The sequence below is a fragment of the Aspergillus undulatus genome, assembly GCF_047715775.1.
Source record: "Aspergillus undulatus strain CBS 261.88 unplaced genomic scaffold BDV17scaffold_11, whole genome shotgun sequence".
Lineage (NCBI taxonomy): Eukaryota > Fungi > Ascomycota > Eurotiomycetes > Eurotiales > Aspergillaceae > Aspergillus > Aspergillus undulatus.
In genome coordinates, this window is record NW_027396615.1 from 375,190 (window position 1) to 392,142 (window position 16,953).

Consider the following 16,953-nt stretch of genomic DNA (forward strand, 5'->3'; position numbering starts at 1 on the left):
TGAAGGACCGAGAGGGTGGAGAGCGTTTGCTATACGAGCGAAAGCTGAACCAGCGTCGCAAAAAGTGTGGCAGGCCGGGCATTGCGCCAGGATGACCGAGTTATATAGATACAGCTGAAGTAGGGGACAATGATCGCTTTATTATGGCAAGCGTCGACTGTCGAGGGTTTATGGCCGCTTCTGGCTGAGGAGAGCCACCGTTATTGCCGATATCCCCGAGTAATCCCTCCGAATGCGTCTGACCTGTTCTCGACGCCATGCTGCGCCGGCGATTTCATTCCGTCCGTCTGACACTCAAAGAGGTCCTTGGCACTGCACCTCTCATTCTAATACTGTTCCAAGCTGAAGACTTCCGATTGTGGCTGTTGTACAAAGTAAACTCATGCCAAGTCCAGACAGCCCAGCAGATCGGCACGTGTTAGCGCCGCGCCCCGACCGCAGAACGATCTAGTCCAATTTCGGCCTCTCCAGCCCAAGTCCGGTCGTCATTGACAGGCTTACTGGATGATCAAAGATCGATAGTTGACATGGACCAAACTGGACAAGCTCCTCCAGGACTCTCCTCGACTGGGGGTTCGATTGTCCAGCAACGAAATGAGGCTATCCAGGCCGCGGCGCAGCCGATCGGAGACGGAGGACTGCTGGCGCAATTGACAGGCAACCCTTTTTTCACAGCGGTAAGCAATGCCTGGAATTGAAGCATCACGAAAGGGGGGACGCAGAGCATCGCTGATTGGAATCTTCGACATAGGGATTTGGCCTCGCAGGGCTCGGTGTCGGCGTGAGAGTCGCGCAACGCGGCCTTCGACGCGGCGCGGATCTGCTTCGGAGACGGATGCTTGTCGAAGTCGAGATCACGCGCAAAGACGATTCGTTCCCCTGGTTCTTGAATTGGATGCACCTTCATCAAAAGGCACAGCTCCGGCCGTCCGCCGCCAGCGGGTCTGGTTTCGTGGAGTCTTTTTTGAGGAAGCTCACACCCGGAATTCGCCATCATTCCATCGAGACGGAGATAGTCCAACATTCGAACGGAGCCATCAACACCCATTTCACACTGGTCCCAGGACCCGGACAACATGTTTTACGGTACAATAATGCATTCATATTTGTCAACCGAGTACGCGAATCCAAAACGCTGGATCGCGAGACCGGTTTGCCTTGGGAGACGATAACTCTAACCACGCTATATTCGCAACGACACGTATTCGAAGAAATCTTTCGTGAAGCCCACGCATACGTCGAGAAAGCAACCGAAGGGAAAACTACACTTTACCGTCCCGATGTCGCATCATGGGCGAAATTGGGAGAGCCGCGGCGGAAACGCCCTCTGAGCTCGGTGGTCTATGACAAGGGTGTGAAGGAGCGAATTGTGGAGGATGTCAAGGACTTTTTGTCGAGTAGCACGTGGTACTACGACCGCGGGATTCCCTACCGTCGAGGATATCTTCTCTATGGGCCACCTGGCACTGGCAAAAGTTCGTTTATTCAGGCTCTGGCAGGAGAGTTGGATTATGACATTGCTATATTGAACTTGAGCGAACGAGGCATGACTGATGATCGCCTTAATCGATTATTGACTATTGTCCCAAAACGGACCCTCGTCCTACTCGAGGATGTCGACGCCGCCTTCTCTAATCGCCGGCAGACCGACGAAGATGGTTATCGCGGTGCGAATGTGACATTCTCTGGTTTACTGAATGCCCTGGATGGCGTCGCGAGCACTGAAGAGCGAATTGTCTTTCTAACCACTAACCATGTGGAGCGTCTCGACGAGGCTCTTGTGCGCCCGGGACGAGTTGACATGACCGTACGGATAGGCGAACTCACTCGCTACCAGGTCATCTGTCTCTGGGAGCGATTCTACGGCGAATTGGACACGACTGGGTCATATCAAACAGCCTTTCTCGCCCGGCTCGAGCAGCTAGGCGTTATAGAGGATGAGAATGGCAACAAAGCCGAAGGATCACAGAGCACAAGTGCTGCAGCGCTGCAGGGCTTGTTCTTGTACAATAAAGGAAATATGGAGGGAGCCATTGCAATGGCTGAGGGGCTGACTTATCGACTTCACGAATAGGCTGGCCTCCGTACTGTATATAATGCGTCACGATAGACTTGGATAAACTGTACAATAGCGAGATTCCGACTCATGCAAGCCCGTTTACTTGCAGTTTGGCGCCCTGCAGATTGTCACAACAATCCCTTGCTAACTTCCCTTCTGTTTATTTTGTCCATGATCGAATAACAGCAGCTTCTTGTACCCACTTCCTGTCATTGGAAGAACCAAGGCGACTGCAGAATGCATTGTGAGTCCACCCAATCCAACCCTCTATCCACTCTACACAGCACGCCGCCCATATGGCTTGCGGTCTGCAGTTTCATGGTTGGTGATCCTTCTGTTGGCCAGCGCTTGGACTCCAGCAAATCAGCATACGCAATTTACCGTCCTGTAAGCGCCGCAGCTGCAGATAAGCCCCGCGATGTGATGAGGACCGACAGCTCGCCGACCGACCATCGAGATGTCTTCGTTTAGCGCCCGCGTGGGCTCTCAGGCACAGCGCGCAGGCCAGATGCTCGTTCTTCACACCTGCATGAGCCTCTCACCGTTCAGACCCTTATTCTCCGCCAGCACAATTTTGTGAGGATTCATGGGCCAAGATTTAACTGGCGCGCACCTCTTCGGCCGGGGTCGGGCCTCTTTGCGGCGGCATCGTGGTATATAGCGACGCTGAACCGCTCCACCTTTTTCGTGGCTTGAGGATTCTATATTCTGCTAAACGAGTTTCTGCCTCATTGACTAAGTCATTAACTGTATCTATGTGTCGACGTGGCTGCTGTGCAAGTCCAATAACCAACCAGCTACCAATTGAAGTCACTGGTACTGTTAAATCAAGCAGGTCTTGTTTACTCCGGACTCGGCTAGACTGAGGAACAACATGAGCAGCAATTCCCAGTTCCAACTTTTTCCACCCCCGGCTCCTCAGGGTGTGCCCAAGAACCCATTCCGGAGAGGACCCCGAAAACCGTCGATTGACTCCCAGTCGACTACTTCAACTCCGCTCGAAGAATCCAGAAGCAGAGCCACCGAAGCAAAGGCAGTGGTCTTCCAAGTCGTTGAACCGAGCAGCATTAAGCTTCCGCCCCAAGCACACGTCCCTCCACTACCGCCCCGCTCTTCTACGCCCGAATTACGGCAAGCGCCGTTGGAAGAGTCGCTATACAGCTCTAGCCCGCAAGTCGAGCGGAGGGGAGGTATCGCCAGCGAACTCAATAATCCGTCATCCGGTCCGAGTGACCAACATAGCGAAATAGGACTCAGGCCTGTCAGCCCTCCGCAGCCTTCTGTCTCGCCCGTCGTTCCCATCAAGTCGATCTTTCCTCAGTTCAACCCTAATGCACCGCCGACTCAACACCAGTACCATGGCAGGGCCAACAGCTTCTCGCGACCGCGCCGCAGACCTGAAGGACTCAAACTAGACATAACCCCGGCTCCGGAGATTGACCGTGCACTTGGACCCCGGACGGTTCCAGCCGACGTCCATGATTTCGGTATGCTCTCTCCAGCGGAAACCCAATATTCATCCCCAGAGCAGTTGAAAGCGCTATGGGATGCCGCAAATGGACAAAGAGCTGATAATCTCAGCAAGGCTTTCAACATTCGTATGGAGCGGTAAGGTTCACGTTCTTTAGTACCGTGCTTGCACGACTGACTGATGATAGACTTGACCCCGCAACATTCGTCTTCGGAGACCCCAGTGCACCATTCTACACGATGCAAACATACTCCACAAATGAGGTGTCACTTATGAGAGGAAACCCTTGCATCCCTAACAGCAACATCCCAATCATGATGCTCCAACTCGAGGACCGGCGTCGCCGTGAGGCCCCGAACGACGGGCTAGTCTCCCACCTCTTCTCGCGGCTGGCCGCCATGCTCGCTATCGACCAAGCAACAGAATTATCGAGACAACACCAATTGTCCCCCCCAGACGCCATGGAAGTGGAAGCAAACGCACTCAAGCGCGCTGCCGCACTAGAATCTTGCAAGCTCTCGTGGAATCCGGCAAAGCAGGTCTATGAGCTCCGTCATCCATCTCTGGCTACGCAGTACCAAAATCAAAATCAGAACCAGAACCAACAGCCCGGGCCGTCAACAGCCCAGCGCCAGAGCAGCGGCGGCGCCCTGCACATAAGCGTCTCGAAACCAACAACCGAAGCCCACCAAAGCCGAATCCAAAATCTCGGCGTACAGCCCCAAAGACAAGCTCCAACAATCGTCGTCACAGCCCCCCGACCAAACAACACAGATGCCGCAGCCGCCGCAGCCTTCGCCTCACCACGCACATCCACACTCCCGCTCTCGGGATCCGACCCAGACTCAGACGAGACCCTTGCCTCGCTCGACCTTCGCACAATGACGCTCTCCATTTCCGCCTCTGCAATAAACAAGACCATTCCCTCTTTATACGCTATTGACTCCGTTGTCGCGGCTATCCTTGCCGTGTCGGTCTCAGATGTCGCGACGAACCCTGCCCTTGCTGATATGGCTTTCTATGACCCGTCGAAAACAACACAGGCACAGGCACAGGCGCAGCAGGTTCTCGCGCCGCCACAGGCAGCACATACAGCAAACAGACTGAAACTCTATGCAACCCTTGCGGAGCGCGAAGGGCACGATGGTAACGATATCGACAACGAGATTCAACCGGACCCACCAACTTTCACTCTCCCTTCACGGACCCAACAACCACAAGTTCCCCCGCCAAGAATCTATCGCAAGTGGCTCAACCCATTCTCCCTCTCCCCGCTCCGCTCAAAAATAGCATACGCAATGCACCGCTCCCGCCGCCAAAATACAAAATCCAACTCAAACGCTACATCCCCCGCCACACCAGGCGTAGAAGAAATCGACCTTGAGAAATACGGCATCGGAACCTCCGCAACAGCGCAGACGCAGACCAAACAGAAACAAAAAGATGAATTACCCGGTGTCGCGCGCGGCATTGTCAAGCTTATTACCTGGGGCTTTAAGTTGACCTTTTGGGCACTGGGCGTTGCGTTTAAGCTTATTGGTTGGGTTATTAGTGTTTTGTTCAGGTGTGTTACGGGGAAGAAGCTTGAGTAAGATGGTAGGTTTGTGGTCTAGCTGAGTTGGACTGGAAGAGTGCTGCTTTGTTGCTTTGCTGGATTCTTGGTTTTGTTGTTCTATATCCGGTGTGTTGGTTGAATTTATTTATTTATTTATTTTTTTTGGACCTCAGTTAATACTATATATCGCTTCGCTTTGGGTGTTGGGTAAAGAAAGGAACGGCTTGGGATGGGAAATGGGTCAATGTTGGTATGATATATACGGTGATCATGGGATATAATGGATTATGTTTTCTTTCATTTAGTTTGTTGGTGACTATGCTCAAGCTAGCCCGCGTATAACAAAACGAAGGGTAAAAAGGTAATTTAGGCTTGAAATAGTCGTTTTGATTAGGCTATACTATACAATGCTGTTGCCTTGCGTTGACATGGAGGAAGAAAGGAAGTAGAATGCAAGGTTCAAATCCCCGATTTGAAGTGGAAATCGATGTGGAATACGAGATAAACATGGAACCGAGCCCGAGTAGAAGAGAAAAAGCGTTCAGACATGAAACGAAGACAATTGACGTAGACAAACAGCTCACATATTGACGAAGAACAGATACCGCAACCGAATCTGAGCGACGTCATAGACGATGTACTCGTTGTACTGCAGGTACCCACCACCGGCCCTGACATCATGATTCGCCGTTCCATTTGACATATCAGGGACCTGAATACCTTGCAGATCAGGATGAATGCAAGAGGCATCCTTCCAGCCAGCGGGGATGGTTTGTCCTTTACCGAGCGTCGCGATTTTGCCCTCGTTCTTCGCGTTCTCCCCGGCGTTGTAGTCGGAACCGTAGAGCTCAAAGACTGGGTCACCCAGTTCGACATCACCGAGCAAAAGCAACCCCTTGCGACCACTATTGTAACTGCAGCAGTAGTTCGCGGATTTGCTGGACATGTCGGCGAAGTAGACACCTTTGCCGAACATGTAGCCTGAGACGGGGGCTTCGGGGGGTGCGATGCGGAGACCTTGACTGAGGATACCACCGTAGTTGGTGCTGCGGGAGCCATGCCAGAGGAGGCGGCGACAGCTGTTTTTCATGTTTGCATATGGGGAGGATCTGAAGCGGTCGTGCTCGCCTTGTCGCTCGATTCGGAAGATGTCGATTACCTGGAAGGATCAATATGGTTGCGGAATAAGAAAAGACATAGATACTGACCTTGTAATTCACACCGTGAGTTTGACCCTTTGATTGTCTGAGATAAGTCTCAAGTTCAGCGAATTCAGTCGAGGAATGATCCACTGTTTGGATTAGTGTCCATGCACTCCGTAGTATACGTCCTGGGTACTCACGTGGCGTCATTTCTTGCATACCAAGGCCTGCGTACTGGCTGTCGATCGGGTTCACATCTTCCACCTTAGTGGCATCTTTCAGGATACTGTTGGTGACTTCCATGTCGGTCAAGGCCTCTAGCAATTCGACCTCCTTCTTGATGAGCATCTGATTGTCCAGAACGGGCGGTCGATTCCGGCCGAAAATGTGAGGAATTGTGGTGAAGTAGCGGTTGCTTAATGTTTCCATCGCGGGACGCTGTTGCGTCTGATACTTCGAGGCTGCCAAGCTTGGTGTAGCTACAAGCTCTGCCAGTTCCTTTAGCGTTTCAAAACCAGTCATCAGGGTTCTCCTGCTCAGTTTGCCGAGGGGCAGTTTCTTCGCGTCGTAAGACATATTGGCCATGGTCTCGAGGAAGTATGTTTGGTTGAAGATGAAGCTGATCAGGTTCTGGACCTGGCCCGGCAGTTTACTTTCGGGGGCATTCGATGGGCCCTTCACAATTTTGTTGTCGACATCTTCGCCTTCATCATCGTCTTCATTGTAGTCTTTCTCAATGAACGTATATTTTCCGTTCTTGGGGGCGTTGAGCCGGTCTTTCCATGAAAGACCAGTTTTGTCCTTGAACTTTTTCTCAAAGCATTTTTTGGCGTTGTCAAGTGTGCCATCACCCAGATGTGCAGATTGCCCGCTCTCCCCAACTCTACCCCAGCGAGACCAGGTATGGTACTTGAAGCCGTCCTTGGAGACTAGCAGCTGGAGGCGGTAGAACTTGTTGTTATTGGCGGCTGCCACAGTCTGGTTTAGCGCAGCGTCCCAGATCAGGCCGGCATCGTCAATATAAACAGAAGGAGCTGTTAAAGTTAGCCACTAGCCTTATCGTCCAGCCAGGCGTCTCACATTTCCAAGCAGTCTCGTGGCTGAAATAACCCTCATCGACTGGCACCTTGATTTTATCCGCTTTGTCCTTGGTAACAATTTGCCCATCTTCTTCAACGGCCTGCTTAGGCTTTTTGTTGGAATCATCACCGTCCGCATCATCGACGGCTTTGGCACTCCGCTTCTTCTCCGTCTTAGCGGGAGCACTATCAGTCTGGCTGTTGTTCTGGTTGCTTTGGCCCCCTAATTGGTATGACTTTTCTGCAACTGGTTTCTTTGCCTTGTCGGATTCAAGCAGCCAGTCAATGGATACAATCTCACACTTTGGCAAACCGCAGGCTTGCTGGTCTGGAGAGGCCAATGAGCATAGAGGACATGGTCGAAGACAACGCTACTCACACTTGGTACTATTCTTCTCCACTTCTTTCTGGGTGGCTACCAGATGCGTGCAATCTGAAGTGACGGACGATGCGAAAGTAGCACCATGACTTTCTACAATTGTCTTCAGATCGGCTGTAGAGTGAAGACAAAGCGTCAGCTTGAGGTTCCTATACGGAGAGAGACTCCGAGACTGGAGCCCGGACAAGACACCAGAGGTGGAGATCGACCTTGTTTATAGCCTGGGAAAGTGCCGCTCACGGCAATGACAAGCTTTTTGAACGATCTTGGAGGCATGCTAATGATTCAATTGATGCAATTGATGCCGCGGGATAAAACGTAAACAAAAGAAAGGGGTCAGGAGAAAGCTGAGATGAATACGAGACCGCGTGGGAGGCTGAGATCGGGAACGCTAGGAAAGGTGGATTGGCTCGCTGGCCTGAATTTGGAATGGAAATGGGCGAGAAAACAACAAGGCTACTGAAGAAAGAAGAGCGCTTGAAACTGAAGGATGATCGTGAAGAATACATGTGCAATGAATACTGGGAGCTGAAGCTTTAAAGGCGCAGCTCTGGCAGTATAGAAGCGATTGTACCAAACTCCAGCGACCAGGCTGCTGCGCCTGCCTGCCAGGCCACCATCACCTGCCTACAGAGGGCCACTATCCGTGCACTGTCCAGACATCTCCCCAGGCTTGTCAATTCGCAAAGTCAATTCACAAGGGCAATTCCATCTTCTCATCCTTGACTTGCCCTGTTCCATTACTATAACTTTGTCGCCTGAGCCTGTTTGTTGCGGAAACGAACAACGGCACGGTCGGGAACACTGCCTTAAATATACAGAACACTTGCATTCAATTGAAGTTGTGCCACTCAACAATCAACAGAACTCTCGACTTTCGAGTTCAGCAATCAATCCCGGACTGGAGCGGTCGCGCCTCGGACATTGAGCCGTCTTCTAGAAGTTCTAGCGAGCAATCGCAATCAAACGGTCCCTGAATCTGTCGGCCATGACCTCAACGGTGGGCCTGACGGGGAACGGTCTAACAGGCTGAAACTGTCCACCCGGAGCGAGCCGCCCCAGAAGGATTCTGCATCAACCTGAATCTGATGCCCGGCTGTCCGGGACTGAAAGATGGGCAAACCGGGCTGTTGATTTGTTAAGTATGTGACTGACATCATGATTCGGTCAGCGGGAGATGGAGGAGGCTCGGAGATTGCAGTGGGAGTTCTTTGTTCTGTGAATCTTTGTTTGCACATACAAAGAAAGAAGAGAGCTCAGACCGCCGGCAATTGCGACTGTCGAACTACGGAGCTGCTCCGGAACAATGGAAGTCGGAGGGATTCTTCATAGACATGCAGCTGAACAACAACTGTTCAACATCAACAAAACGCCCGTTTCAGAAACAAGGAACGAACCTCTTAACGGCCCGGCTCGGACCCACGCCTGACCATGGATAACGATCAACAGAACGAGTAGGTGTTTGACTTCTGCTTTATAGATAAACGAGAGAGAGAGATCACCGGATGGACGCTGCATGCATACGTTAAGCGCCCACTGGTTGCCTCTCGACAGAAGTACAGAGTAGGACTATGACCCATCACAGCGCCTGCAAACCCTTCCCGAATCCCGTCTTCTCTGTGACCAGAATCCAGATCCAGGTCTGATAATTGGCAAAACAGGGCGAGTAATTGATCCAAACAGACCCAATCGAAAGGGTCAGGCCCGTCGAGATTGGGATCCCCGGCCGTGGTCGAGGCCAACGAATGGACTCTGGTCAATGGGCAACCTCCGACGCAAGGATAGCCTGCAGGCCGGACGCTGTCAGACAAAAACAGGAATATCAAGTAGAAGACTGGAATAATGGAGATGGAGACTGGCAGAATAATATTAGTTTGAAACATCCAGAGGGGTGGAATTCACGATGGCACTAGGCCCAAAGTGAAGGTGTTGATTTTCAGACTCCCCTTTCTTTTCAAGCGCCAGCTCCCATTCCCTCTCCTCTCTTTTCTTCTCTTCTTTCCCCTCGGACAGACAATGGTGTTTCATTTTGACCCTCTGGTAGGATCGTGTCGTTGCTGTTGCTTGTTTCTGGTTCATGGATTGAACTGATTCTGCGCCGGTTCTCCCACTCTCGTTCACTCTCCTTGCCCGGTAGCTAAGCTGGCCCATTTTTCTACGCTCGTTAACACCGCGACTGCGACCACCACAACCCCAACAATAACCTCCTCTGACAGCCAGTCTCGTCTCTCCTTTCGCTTTTCTATTCTCGTCTTGACGCATTGAAATCTAGCGATACCCCATTCTGCTTTTTATTCCGTCCTCAAATGTCCAGCGCGAACTGTTTCTTCACCGGTCGTGGCAATGGTCACGGGAAATGGAGCTCTTCGATATCCGCCTCAGGGTCCGATGGGCGGCCATGATCTCGCGGGTCGTCGCAGAATCCCCAATCCTCCTCGTCTCGATCCTTTGAGATCAAATCCTCCTTTTCCTCGTCCTTCAACTGCAGACGGTCTGCGCCCCCCGCGTTCTCATTCCCGCCCCGGCGCACCTCAACCTGCACCTCCGCACCCACCCCGATCGCCGGGAAAATACCCTGCATACCCCCTTCCTCCTCGAGTTGATTCCGCCTCACGCGCCGTTTCACCTGTGCCTCGATCACGCCCTGACGATGGTTACCACCGACCGACCTACCATAGACGACCAATTACTCCGCATGATCGGAGACCTCCGGAAGCCGACTTTGATCGTTTACCCCGTCAGACACCTCCCTCGAAACAACCAGACATCCCGCTTTATATTTCTACAGCGAGACTAGAGAAGAAGCGCTCAAAGCCTCGTCTCGATCAACCCCCTCCTCCTACTTCTCATGGGCTTGCCTTACCGCGCAGCCCCTACAGCAAGCCGCCCAACCCATACGGCGAGGAGGTCCGTTCTAGTGTGAACTCTGCCAAAACGTCGCGTTCCAGCATTGAACATGCGAGTGGAACAGAGCGAAGTAGCGTTCTCACCAAGAGCAGTTCCATTACCGACCTGTCTCCGGACACTCCAGATGGGTACGACAAGGACGAAGGGATGAGCGTCGAGGATGCCATCTCCATGTACTTGGACGGGTTCAGCGATGTGACAGAAGAGCCAGGATCACCGGACCTGATTGAGGATACCAAATCAAAGCCATTGAGTCCTCTTCCTCCGGCAGATCTTGCCCTGGACGACCTGCCCGAACCGTCGTCGAAATTACATTCTATCGAACTACCACCCCCACCCAGGGTCTCACAACTAAGCACCCCGGACGAACCTTATTCGAACAAGCCATACTTTGATACTGCGCACTCGGATGAAAACCCGCTGGACCCCCCTACTGGACCTCTTGCCACACTTTTAGAGCAAACATCGCCAAACCCAAACTTGAACCCAGAAAGCCAAAACTTGTCGGAAAGGCAGTTTCTAGGCGAAACGTCCCCACATGAAGACCCAGCCTACGGGCCGGCTGAGTATGAAGACAAGTCTGCAGCCGCCCCTCCCCTTCCACGAGAAAGCAAGGTCATGCTCCCCGGTGTTGTACCCCCACCGTTAGCCGTCCCGACCGAGACAAGAGACTGTTACGGGTTCCGAAAAGCAACTTCGTATGTCACAATACAGCAGTACGAGGTGTGGAGCGCTTCCTACTCTGGATTTGCCGCAAATCGAAGAGTCAAATGGTCTGAAATGCTCCGCGAGAACGGGCTTCCAGCCTCAAACCCAATAAAGTTCCCTCCAAAATCAGACAAGGTCAAGCGCTTTGTACGAAAAGGCATACCGGCCGAGTATCGAGGCGCGGCGTGGTTCTGGTATGCTGGAGGCTATGAGCACCTCAACCGGAATCCGGGGCTGTATGACCAACTCGTCCGACAGGCCTTGGAATCACCGGGTAATGACGACAAGGAACACATCGAGCGCGATCTGCATCGGACATTCCCTGACAATATCCATTTCAAGCCGGAGCAAACTGGGCTTGAAACCGGCAACGCGGGGCAGACTGTGGTGGTCGAAACTGAGATGATCCGATCGCTGCGAAGGGTTCTTTATGCATTCGCCATTCATAATCCCCAGATTGGTTACACGCAGTCACTCAATTTTATCACTGGGCTGTTTCTGCTCTTCCTGCCAGAGGAAAAGGCTTTTTGGATGCTGCATATCGTTACATCTGTCTTACTCCCTAGCACTCACGAAATTAGCCTTGAGGGCGCCAACATAGACCTTTGGATCCTCATGGTTCTTCTGAAAGAGTCGTTACCGAATGTCTACAACAAAATTGCAGATCAAGGGACCAAGAAGAGCGCGCCCCTGTCGGTAAACTCGCGATTACCAGACATCACCCTCGGCCTGACAAACTGGCTCATGTCAGTCTTCATTGGCACGTTACCTCTCGAAACGACGTTGCGTGTCTGGGACGCTTTCTTTTATGAAGGTTCAAAGACCTTTTTCCGAATTTCCATGGCGATCTTCAAAGTCTGCGAAAGGGATATAATGGCTGTGTCCGACCCAATGGAAGTCTTCCAGGTCGTGCAGACTGTGCCAAAAAAGCTCCTCGACGCAAATGCTTTGTTTGATGCAAGTTTTATCCGACGAAACCGCGTCGGGCAGGGTCGCATCGACGAATTGAGAGCAGCTCGACGGATGGCCGTTCGACAGGACAAACTACGTCGATCACAAGCCATGACCAATGGCCAGCTGCATTCCATGACTGATCAGTGGCCAACAAGGTCTCGGTCTCCGATTCCGGGGATAGAGCGCACCTTCGCCGATTCATGGCGATCGGTACGACACCACGCCTTTCATAGGTGATCAATCTACTTTTACGACCTAATTTCTAATTCTGCGACATTTGGGGTACAATTTGGGAGGATATTGGACTGTTACGACTGTGCTCTGTAGATAGTCGCGTGCGATGGAGCGTTTGACTTTGCGCTACCCAATGACTGTACATAGGAGACCCAAGCGCCAGACCCAATGAAGTGGCGATTGTCGATCGTGGTAGGGCTGAGCGGAGTGCATTTCCCTGAATCAAGCATTCTGCACATCACCATGACGACTGCTGCCTGATCGATCGATGAAATGAAAAACCTTCACTCCAAGTAGATCTACCCCTGTTCGCAACTTTTAGGTAGCTCCCCTTTCCCTTCCCTTCCCCTCTTCCCGCTGCCCCTTCCTACCACAGCACCATGAGCGGACAGGCAGCCAGCTACTACAACCCCGACCAGAGCTTCCAGCAGCCTCGCTACGGCTACGGCAATGGCAACGGGACTGGAAATGGCTATCCGAACCAGCCCAATCCTGGCTACCAGTACAACGGCGACAACAGGGCCCCCGAGCCAAAGCCACCGCAGGACCCTCCAACGTACAACGAAGCGGTTTACGGCTTCGACGATGCGTTCACGGTCGAAAAGCCCAAGTTCAACGATCTGTGGGCCGGTCTCCTGGTACGACTTCTCGCTTTTCTGACTAAAGTCACCCACTAACAGCTCTACAAGTTGATCGCCGTCTTCCTAGGCTACGTCGCCGTTTCCGGCGTCGCGATCTACCGATACTCGAAATACAAAAGCTTCAACGGCGATGGGATCTACGACTCGGCGAATAGCTTCTCGCTTGATACGAATACCCTCGTGCTATTTATATTCGTTCTCTGCGTTGCGCTCGCGTTCTCGTGGGGTTACTTTCTCGCTGCGCGTCACTTCCCCAAGTTCTTCATTTGGGCTACCGGCATCCTGAACATCGTCTTTGCCCTTGCAACGGGGATTTACTATATCGCAAGAAAGCAATACGGCGGTGGTATAGTCTTCTTGATCTTCGGTGTGTTCGCCATCATCTGTTTTATCTCTTGGATCCCTCGCATTCCGTTCACGGCCTTTATGCTCACAACGGCCATGGATGTCTCCCGCAAATACGGGCACATGTTCATTGTCTCCGCGGTGGACGGAATAGTCTCAGTCGCCTTTGCCGCCTGGTTCTCCGTCACACTGGTCTCCATCTACGTCGCGTACGAGCCCGCCAGCACCGGCGACAGCACGGCTAACCCGTCTTGCGCGGATGGCTCAGGCGGGTGTAGTCGCGCCCGCGTCATCGGCCTCGTCGTCTACGTCACATTCGCAATGTACTGGTTCAGCGAGTGGATCAAGAACACAACGCACACAACCATAGCAGGCGTCTACGGGTCTTGGTACTATTTCGCCAACTCGCCGCGCGGGCTACCGGCACATGCAACGCGCGGCGCGTTCAAGCGCGCAACGACGTACTCGTTCGGCAGCATCAGTTTCGGCAGTTTGATTATCGCAATTATCAACTGTCTCAGACAGGTTTGCTCTGTCGCGCAGCGCCACGAAGCAGCCGAGAGAAACCTCCTCGGTAGCATTGCATTCTGGACTCTAGGCTGTTTCATCTCCCTCCTCGACTGGCTCGTAACGTTTTTCAACCGCTACGCTTTCTGCCACATCGCGCTCTATGGAAAACCCTATATCGCCAGCGCAAAGGATACCTGGAGCATGATGAAAGACCGCGGCGTCGACGCCCTGGTCGCCGACTGTCTCATCGGGCCCGTTATAACAATGGGGTCCGTCTTTGTGTCGTATGTCTGTGCCTTATTGGCCTATCTATACCTGCAATTCACTAAACCGAGTTATAATTCCGACGGCGACTTCACGGCCGTCATTATGGCGTTTGCGTTTGTGCTGGGGTTGCAGATTTGTCAGATTCTTATGACACCTGTTTCTTCGGGTGTTGAGACAATCTTTGCGGCTATGGCGTGGGATCCGCAGGTTATGATGAGTGAGCATCCCGAGTTGTATGGGCGGTTGGTGCAGTTGTATCCGAGGGTTCAGATGGTTATTCATGCTTAGGTTGTCTGGGATTTAGGTACTCTCATCTGATTCTTCCGCCCTTGGATATGGAGGAAGTGATACTGATTAGGTTATATTGATCTTCATTCAATCTGGTAGGTATGCAATTCTAATCATTAATGAACTAACATAAGGCCAACTCCCGCCATTTCCAACTCCCCATCACTAGTAACATCAAATCCGCCATCACTTAACATAAACAAATCGCATATCCATAAAGCAACACCAAACCAAGGAAGAAAATCACTGAAAATCATCACACTACAACAAAACAACAGCCCCCACAAAACCCAGCAAAGCCACAATCAACCCCCTAGAGAAATAAACCTTACCCGCACCACCCTCAAACACATCCCCATTCTCACCTTGACCTTCACCATCCGCATCCTGATTCACCCCATGTAACCCATCAACACCTGTAGGAACCGGCTCGGAAACAACAACGCTCGAGCTGGACAGCCGCACGGAGGAACTCGACTCTGTTGATGTAGCTGTTGGCAGCGCGGCTGTGGACGAGAGGATGGCGACGGCGACTTCGGTGCCGTGGACGGGGTGGGTTTCAATGGAGGCAGAGGAAGGTTCAGGTTCAGGCGTGGTTTCGAGATTCGAATGTTCCGCGGGTGTGGATGTTTCCTCGCAGGCACAGACTGTTTCTGTTACGGTGAGGGTTATGGTTTCGAAGCCGGCAGCGGCGGTTTCGGCTGGGGGTGGGGAGTTGGTGTTCGTGTCGATGTTTGCGATGCGCTCCGGCTCATCTTCACTAAGCTCTGCCGGAGCATCTGGCGCTGTCTCTTCCGGCTCTTCATCCTGATCATTCCCATTTTCAGGAATAAGAAGTCTCGTCTCACTAGAATCAATGGAGCGTTTAGATGTGGACGTCGAAGCTTCCTTCATGCCCACCCCTTCATCATTATCTTCTTCCCCAACCTCATCTTGATTCTGAGAAGACGATCCCATCCCCTTCCCTAACCTAACCATCGGCGTACTCCCCCGTCTAGGCGAAGCCGGAACGGCACTATCGTCGCAGAGGTAGCGGGTTATTTCTTCTTTCGCTGCACGCACACACAAGTCTCCGTTAGCATTCCCCTTCCTTGTATTGGAGGGAAGGTAAACATACGAACACCATTCACCCTACACACTTCCTCAACCTCAGGCTCAAGCTGAACGCGACTCGCAGACGTCAACGGCAATCCCGCCGCATTCTTCTCCTGCGCTTGTGCTTCGCAGAAGCAGTCGAGTTTGTAGCTTGATGTGCAGGATGGGAAGGAGGTTGTTTTGACGACGGCGGACTGTGACCCATTAATACTGGTTTCGTAGATCTTTTAGAGATTGGGATTGGAACTCCCAAGGTCGGGTGGGACGTACAGCGCATTGGAGATATCCCATGTCTAGCTCCTGCTCGCTTTTTTCGGCGTGAGCTGGGGATGGGAAGAGGACGAGGTTGCCTAGGAGGGTTAGGGCTTTGAGGTTTGCGAGATGCATGGTTGTGATTGTGTTGAGAGCTAGAAAGGAATGGTAGGATGTCGTTATGATTGATATGAAGGATTACTAGGCAGGAAGTTCAATTTTTGTCGAGTTTTCGGCACGCATGTGTATGTCGAAGTCCTTTTTCTTCATCGCGGGACGCGGACGAGATTAATATGCCCTGTTGTTGTACGGATCCCCCCTACATATCTGACGAGGATGAATATGCTTACCCATTGGGATGAGTCGGGGATACCGATGATGGGGTGACGATTTTACTCAGAGGTTCAGGGGTATCGTTTGTTGTGGTGTGAGGAATGGACGTGGAATGTGGCTGTCCACGGTGGCGGCCGTGTTTTGGTCTTGGGTATCATGAATATGAACCACCTGCAATTGATGTTTTGGAGGCTGTTGATTTGTCTTTGTCTGGAGATTGGAGGGATGCCTATCATTGTGTTGGAGGTAGTATTCATACCGTTTGTTAGACTCTGGCCAGATGGGTAGACTTGGATGATGGCTATGGGGACTGTGACTGACTGCGGGTGAATTAGTTCAGTGTACAAAATCAACTACTGCCCATGTAATCGAGGAATGCAAACTTTCAAAATTCAAGACATCGAATTCATAACATAGCCCAGAGAATGCCATTGCTACCAGAGTATGCAAGGTGTATGTAAGGTGAGTGATATGATAGATAACTGCCACCGCAGAGACATTTAGAAACATGATAAAGACCAGTAGTAGCGTAGCACGACCACTTATGCAACCGCAACCGTAGATCCATGCCAATGACCGAAGCCAATGCAAGTCTGGCATAAGAAATGGAAGGCAAGATGACCATCTTTATCTCCAAATGACATATTCTTCAAGATCTCCAACAAACGGCTGAGATGGCCGGTCCTGCCAACGCAGCGTCCAGCGTCCGCGTCGGTCTCGCCGCCACAAGCACA

General features: G+C 52.0%; 6 protein-coding genes across 6 annotated transcripts; 3 read left to right on the forward strand and 3 right to left on the reverse strand.

The window, feature by feature from the left end:
- The first annotated feature begins 344 nt into the window (after nt 1-344).
- On the forward strand, nt 345-2,191 carry BDV17DRAFT_257253 (bifunctional AAA family ATPase chaperone/translocase BCS1). The gene is made up of 2 exons (XM_073757170.1): nt 345-677; nt 752-2,191. Exons 1-2 carry the CDS (start codon nt 528-530, stop codon nt 2,072-2,074), a joined length of 1,473 nt encoding a protein of 490 aa, XP_073617994.1. The 5' UTR covers nt 345-527; the 3' UTR covers nt 2,075-2,191.
- Nucleotides 2,192-2,844: 653 nt separating this feature from the next.
- Nucleotides 2,845-5,420, forward strand: BDV17DRAFT_22034 (uncharacterized protein). Its single transcript, XM_073755588.1, has 2 exons — nt 2,845-3,667; nt 3,718-5,420. The coding sequence occupies exons 1-2, from the start codon at nt 2,934-2,936 to the stop codon at nt 5,120-5,122; spliced, it is 2,139 nt and encodes a 712-aa protein (XP_073617995.1). The 5' UTR covers nt 2,845-2,933; the 3' UTR covers nt 5,123-5,420.
- A 245-nt stretch (nt 5,421-5,665) lies between these two features.
- BDV17DRAFT_289148 (putative poly(ADP)-ribose polymerase PARP) lies at nt 5,666-7,961 on the reverse strand (the record flags this gene model as incomplete). Its single annotated transcript, XM_073761604.1, has 6 exons — nt 5,666-6,244; nt 6,294-6,376; nt 6,428-7,261; nt 7,308-7,634; nt 7,686-7,799; nt 7,871-7,961. The coding sequence occupies 6 exons, from the start codon at nt 7,959-7,961 to the stop codon at nt 5,666-5,668; spliced, it is 2,028 nt and encodes a 675-aa protein (XP_073617996.1).
- A 1,064-nt stretch (nt 7,962-9,025) lies between these two features.
- BDV17DRAFT_22013 (uncharacterized protein) lies at nt 9,026-9,798 on the reverse strand. The gene has a single exon (XM_073755580.1). The coding sequence runs from the start codon at nt 9,566-9,568 to the stop codon at nt 9,128-9,130; it is 441 nt and encodes a 146-aa protein (XP_073617997.1). The 5' UTR covers nt 9,569-9,798; the 3' UTR covers nt 9,026-9,127.
- A 230-nt stretch (nt 9,799-10,028) lies between these two features.
- BDV17DRAFT_280393 (plasma-membrane choline transporter-domain-containing protein) lies at nt 10,029-14,539 on the forward strand (the record flags this gene model as incomplete). Its single annotated transcript, XM_073759876.1, has 3 exons — nt 10,029-12,487; nt 12,889-13,126; nt 13,178-14,539. The coding sequence occupies 3 exons, from the start codon at nt 10,029-10,031 to the stop codon at nt 14,537-14,539; spliced, it is 4,059 nt and encodes a 1,352-aa protein (XP_073617998.1).
- Nucleotides 14,540-14,691: 152 nt separating this feature from the next.
- BDV17DRAFT_257273 (extracellular serine rich protein) lies at nt 14,692-16,326 on the reverse strand. The gene is made up of 3 exons (XM_073757171.1): nt 15,905-16,326; nt 15,657-15,828; nt 14,692-15,591 (listed from the first exon to the last, which is right to left on the reverse strand). The coding sequence occupies exons 1-3, from the start codon at nt 15,923-15,925 to the stop codon at nt 14,801-14,803; spliced, it is 984 nt and encodes a 327-aa protein (XP_073617999.1). The 5' UTR covers nt 15,926-16,326; the 3' UTR covers nt 14,692-14,800.
- Between the last annotated feature and the right edge of the window lie 627 nt (nt 16,327-16,953).